Genomic DNA, 5,671 nt, shown 5'->3' on the forward strand with positions numbered 1-5,671 from the left:
ATCACAGGGGAGAAGCCCTGGGCCAGATCTCCTCGCAGCAACGCATTCTTCGTGGTTCCCACCAGCAGCTCAGAGCCCAGCCGCTCCGCGATGGCCCGCACAGCCCCGAAGTGTTCAGGAATCTGCAGTGGTGGCAGGAAGTCAGGGGGCACCGGCCATTCCTCTCCCCTCCCCTCCCTCCCTCCACCCCAGCCCAGCCCTCACCTCAGCTTCCTGGAGGGCCACCAAACCAGGCCCCCACTGTACCAGCCGCCGGTCCCGCCCGCCACCACTCAGCACGGTCCCGTCCCGCCGGAGACACAGGGCAAAGATGGAACCTTCATGAGCATGGGCCTGAGCCACAATCCCATAGGTCTCTGTTGGCACAGTCCTGGGCGGGTCAGACTCTCGGGGTGCAGGGAAGTGGGGAAGGGACAGTCTAGGCAGTCACAACAGAGCAGTAACCCCAGCTGGCCTGAGGCCTGCTGGTCACCGTCTCTGACCTGGGCTCTTCTTCTTCCCAGTTTACAGACTGGACAACAGAGACTCAAAGAATGGAAGTCACTTCCTAAAGGCCAGACCATTAGTGGCAACACTGGGATCTGAACCCAGGACCTGGCAGGCCCCAAAGCCCCAGCCCTTTACTCTCTGCCATGCTGCCCCTACCTTTCTCCACGGTCCCCCAGAGAACTATCAACTCTCACGGTAAAAAAAAAAAAAAGCGGGGGGAGGGGGCAACCCTCTTCTCTGTTCCCATAAACCCTCTAGGGCTAGACTTCCCAGATGCCACCCCCAGCCACATACCTTTGGCTCCGCCCCTGCCTGGAGTCTTGGAATCTGAGAGGCTCCGCCCCCAGGTGAGAATGTTCCCCTCTGAGTCCCCGGTGAGGATGTCTCCATCCGGGAGGAACACGAAGCAAGGGATAAACTTGGGTTTCTTGTATTTCTAGGGAAGAGGTGAGGCCACAGGGGAGGGCAAAGACCAAAGGTCACAGGGCAGCCGGGAGGTGGGTAGCATCGGGGTCTCCAGTCCTCCGACCACTACTTCCATCTCCATCTGCCCGCCCCCGCCCTGCACCCATCCACACCTCACCCCAAAGACACCCTGTTTCCGCGTGAGGGTCCCATTCCCAGGGACCCCCGCTGCACCACTCCAGTTCCAGAAGTGCACGTGCGACTTCCCGCTGGTGACAATGCAGCTGCTATCACGAGGGCTGAAGCCAACAGCCAGGACTGAGTCATTTGTGCTCTGAAGAGAAGACACTGGATTCAGCCACCCCAAGCCCTCGGCACCCTCATTCTATTGACTCTTCCTCTGCATCCTGACTGTGGGTCTGCAGAGATCCAGAAGCCCCGGGGCAGCCTTCCGTCCACACCCTGGGCCCCAAGAGCAACTGCTCCTGATTAGTCACCCGCCCGCCTGGCATGATCTCCTGTGAGGCCAGAACTTCTGCAGTCCCCTCTGCTCAGCCTCTCAGAGGCTGGGAGGCGGGCCCAGGCGACAGCCAGAAAGGAAGTAATAGGTGGGTAAGTCTGGACTCTTGGGGCCCATCACTCCCACCTCCCAACCCCAACCGGCGGTGCCTGCAGGCCACCCAGCCCCTCACCTTGATCTCAGCCAGCTTCGTGCCGCGGCCGCAGTCCCACACGGACAGCATGTGCTCATTGGAATCATCCACCACGCAGAGAAAAGCACCCTGGTCCTGAGGGTGGGGACAGGCGGGAGGGGCTGGGTGAGGACTAGAGGTCTGGGAGTTCACGGTCATTAGGCAGCTCACACCATCACACGTGGGGAGGGGAGGAGAAGCGGACACACGTCCCTTTCTCAGGAGAACCGGCTGGGCAAGGTTCAGGCAGGCCAGGATGTCTGAGACTTCCTGGTGAAGTGCAAGAAGGGGGTTCCCGGATAAGAAAGATGGGGGTCTGGAGGCTTCGGGCCAGCTCACCACCACTGAAAAGGCCAGGGCCCCCACGCCCCGCTCGAAGGCCCCCAGTCCTATCTCCTGCAGCTTCAGCAGCGTCTCCGAGTCCCACACGTGAACCACAGGCTGCAGGGGCTGGAGCGGGAGAAGGGGTCAGGCGGGGGAGGAGAGCTGGGCGAGAGGTTCCTCCTGCCCGCCTGGGTTTGAGTTTGGCCTTACCTTTCCATCCTTATCCACTCCAGCTGTCTGTCCTGAGGCGACACGAACACCATCAGGGTGGACGGCCAGGCTACGTGGGGGAGCAGATGCTCTAAGGAAGGGGGTGGGTCTCTCAAGACCACCCAGGCCGCCTCTCTAGGCTTGCCGAGCAGCAAGGCAACGCCTCTCTCCTGCTCCTCCACACCCGCCCAGGCCCTCTGTCTGCCACACCCAGCATCCCCATGCCTAGAGCTGCCCACTCCCGGGCCCCGGGCCCCTCACCATCGAACGCAGTCCGTGTGGCCCCGGTAATGTCTCTGGCCGCCACCTCCAGGACCCCCTGGGCCTCCCCCAGGCCGGTACAGCACCACCACACAGGCGATAAAGTAGACCACCTCCCCAGAACGCAGCACAAACAGATTAGAGCGGGAGTCACGACCCCTGTACCCGTAACTGGAGTGGGCATCGCGGTCAAGGAAAGGGTCAGACCAAGGGCAGGATGAGGAAGAGAGGAGAACAGAGCTTCTGGCTGGCAGTGCTACCGGCAGAGGATGGTAAGGGAGGACTCAGGGGGTTCCCGTCCCTGCAGAGCCAGGAGGAAACCATAAACGGGGGGTGGGGGTCCCAAGATGGGAAAGATGGTTCCCATGGGCCTGGAGGGGGCAGGATACACCCAGTCAAGGCTGAGGGTCTCCGGGGGTGGGCCGCTGGGCAGCTCCTCAAGGCTGCGGATGCCAGATGGGATGTACATGGTAATTGGGCGGCCGCGAAGGAACATCTTCACTGAGATGCCTTCTACAGAGAGAAGGGGGGTGTCAACCACCACCCTGCAGCCCCCCTCCAGGAAAGCCAGAGCAGAACTCTACCCACCAGACCTCACAGGTCGCCCCAAAGTAGCTCTTGGGGCTCTAGCCCAAACCCTAACTCTTTCATCCAGATTCTTCCAGATGCTTCTGCACTTACCCAAATTGTAGTTGTTCCTCCGAGATCCCGGACCCCCAGGGCTGGAGAGGGGGTCTTTCCCCCCTCGGCTGTTGGGAAGACAGAAAAGCATAGGGTTTGGGGTCAGGTCCCGAGATGTACGTGCAAAGGGGCCGAGCACAGAAGGGAGGCTACTCGAGGCCACAGTCACCCCCGCAGTCACGGTCTGCATTCCGGGCATCCAGGCCCTAGAGTAGGCGGACTTCCGGCTCCATCTCAGATAGGAGCCCGTGAGGCTGGGGGCTGAGTGCATGGCACCAGGCCATAAAGCTTGCAAGAGGCAATGCCGAGTGACAGGGAGAAGCCCTTTCCTCCAGACCCGTGGTCGGCAAACTGCGGCTCGCGAGCCACATGCGGCTCCTTGAGTGTGGCTCTTCCACAAAATACCACGGGTGGGCGCGCACGTACAGGGCGATTGAAACTTCGTGGCCCATGCGCAGAAGTCGGTATTTTGTGGAAGAGCCACACTCAAGGGGCCAAAGAGCCGCATGTGGCTCGCGAGCCGCAGTTTGCCGACCACTGCTCCAGACCATCAGGCCTCTGGCTATGGAGCTTTCCAAGAAATGGGACAAAAATGAATCCGGAATGTACCCCAGGCGTGCCCTTCAGGGCTCTGGGAGGTAAACAAGAAAGCCCTTATCTCTCAGGAGGAAAGTAACAGAATTCCAGAGATCACTGTCACGAGGTGATAATAGGTGGTGATACCTCTGCAGAGAAGGAAGGAGACCAAGGGCAGGGCTAGAATGACCACTCCCTGTCCCGAGGCCTGTCCACGCTCTGAGACAGCTACGCTCAACCCCTGGCACTTGCCTTTGCTCTAACAGTCAAGTCTGGTAAATTGGAGGAAGGGGAGGGGCTGAAACTCTGAGAAGAGTCATCCATGAAAATCATGGAAGCTTCTGGAAAAGCCTCTTGGCATCTCAAGAGGTGTACAGTGATGAGGAGGAAAGGGCAAGGGACTAGAGTCAGGAAGAGCTGCGTTCGAGCCCTGCCTCTAGCTGTGTGACCCCAGACAAATGACTTACCCTCTCTGAGCCCGCTTCCTCACCTGGACAGTGAACAGCATGAGACCACCTACCCCCCAAGGATGTCGTGGGACTGAATGAGATGGAGGAGGAGGTCGAGGACTTAGCACAGTGCCCGGAACACAGCCGGCCCCCACGAGTGCTGGTTCCTTTCTTCCTGTTGGGCAATGAGGCCCCCCCACCCCACCCAGGGAAGCGAGTGAGGGACGAGGAAAGTCAAGAGCCTGGGCCTGGGGTGGGGCAGGTTGGGGAGCCTCGCCCACCTCTCCGTGCTCCCTGACCGCAATAACAGGTTGGCCGAGGACGCTGCCTTCCGGGAGAGCTTCTGTCGAGGCCGCTCTGAGGGCGATGAAGAGGAATTTCTCCGCGCCCTGAGAGGAGCAGCGAGCAGGTGAAGGTCATCCCCTCTAACCAAGCTCCCCAGTCCTCTCCCTGCCAACCCCCCGCCTCGGCCACAGGACACTCACGTGTCGGTGCACTGGGGGGGCTGTACAAGCCTGAGGATGCCTGGAGAGCCCGTGCCCCCCGGGGAGCCAGCGCCCCCAGGGGAGCCAGTGCCACTGCTGCTGCTGCCCCCTCCTTCAGACTGGGTTCCACTAGGCTCTTCACTGCCCCCCTGAGGGGCCGGGGGCCCATTGCTCAGGCCAGGGGTTCCCGGGGATGCCTCCATCTCCACCTCCGTCTCCGTCTGGGTGCCTCGGCTCACCAAGGAGGGGCTGCATGGGGGTGGCAGTCCTGGGGGGGCTGCAGGGCTGCTGAGGAGACAGGGAATCAGTCCCTGCCCACTGAGCCCCGGGAAGGAGGAAGAGGGGGTGACGACAGGCATACCTGGCCCTGGTGGGAACTGCCGGGCCAGGGTCCTGCAGGGAGGTGGGGGGCGCCTGCAGCCGCAGCAGGCGCAGGGCTTCGGCCAGGGCGGCCTTCACCAGCTCCATCTCCTTCTCCTGCACCTGGAGCCGCTGGCTCAGGGCCTGCAGGGCCTGCTGAGCAGGGCCCTCGCCTGGGAAAGGGGAAGGCGCGCTCAGAAGGCCCGGCCACCTGGGGGAAGCTGGAGGCTTCTTTCTCCCCGCAGCTTTGCATGGGTGCAGGAGGACTGCGGCCCCGAGGGGAGGAGACGGTGCGGAGGACCCAGGGCCTCCTCCTGGCGGGCAGGCGAGGAAGCTGGCAGAGCGCCTTTCCTGCCGCCGTCCAGGCCTCCGCCGGGCAGGGCGGACCGGGAGCGCGGGGGGAGCGCGGAGTCCTGCCAGGGGGCGTGGGAACCAGAGCGGGAGCCGCAGGACGGGTGAGGGCCCACCGGCCCACCCAGCGCAGCTCGGTCTCCGGGGAAGGCGGGAGCCCGAGCAGGCAGCCCCGGGACAGAGCGGGGCCACAGGGTGAGGACCAGGAGGAGAAAGGCAGTGACAGGAGAGGGCACCGGTGCAGACAGAGCCACGGGGCAGGTCCCGGGGAACCGTTGGGGGTCAGAAGCAAAAAGACACGAAATACCAGCAGGAGAGGCCCAGGTGCCTGGGGACCGGGGACATCCAGGTGCGGAGCAACGGGGGGTGGGGGTGGGGTGGGAGGATG

The 5,671-nt window shown here is 62.6% G+C and overlaps 1 protein-coding gene across 1 annotated transcript in view; it reads right to left on the reverse strand.

The window, feature by feature from the left end:
• The window catches only part of EML3 (echinoderm microtubule associated protein like 3), a 13,431-nt gene extending 8,315 nt beyond the window's left edge, over nucleotides 1-5,116 (reverse strand). Inside the window, exons 1-13 of the mRNA XM_014545255.1 lie at nucleotides 4,934-5,116; nucleotides 4,573-4,860; nucleotides 4,369-4,476; nucleotides 3,063-3,130; nucleotides 2,771-2,894; nucleotides 2,382-2,552; nucleotides 2,121-2,190; nucleotides 1,926-2,036; nucleotides 1,587-1,682; nucleotides 1,073-1,228; nucleotides 784-925; nucleotides 205-356; nucleotides 1-122 (exon numbers count right to left, since the gene is read on the reverse strand). The exon at nucleotides 1-122 is cut by the window's left edge and continues 1 nt beyond it. Coding sequence (XP_014400741.1) covers nucleotides 1-122; nucleotides 205-356; nucleotides 784-925; nucleotides 1,073-1,228; nucleotides 1,587-1,682; nucleotides 1,926-2,036; nucleotides 2,121-2,190; nucleotides 2,382-2,552; nucleotides 2,771-2,894; nucleotides 3,063-3,130; nucleotides 4,369-4,476; nucleotides 4,573-4,860; nucleotides 4,934-5,040 — 1,715 coding nt within the window. The 5' untranslated portion in view covers nucleotides 5,041-5,116. The remainder of the gene's footprint in view (nucleotides 123-204; nucleotides 357-783; nucleotides 926-1,072; nucleotides 1,229-1,586; nucleotides 1,683-1,925; nucleotides 2,037-2,120; nucleotides 2,191-2,381; nucleotides 2,553-2,770; nucleotides 2,895-3,062; nucleotides 3,131-4,368; nucleotides 4,477-4,572; nucleotides 4,861-4,933) is intronic.
• Between the last annotated feature and the right edge of the window lie 555 nt (nucleotides 5,117-5,671).

The sequence above is a fragment of the Myotis brandtii genome, unplaced genomic scaffold (assembly GCF_000412655.1).
Source record: "Myotis brandtii unplaced genomic scaffold, ASM41265v1 scaffold1112, whole genome shotgun sequence".
Taxonomy (NCBI): domain Eukaryota; kingdom Metazoa; phylum Chordata; class Mammalia; order Chiroptera; family Vespertilionidae; genus Myotis; species Myotis brandtii.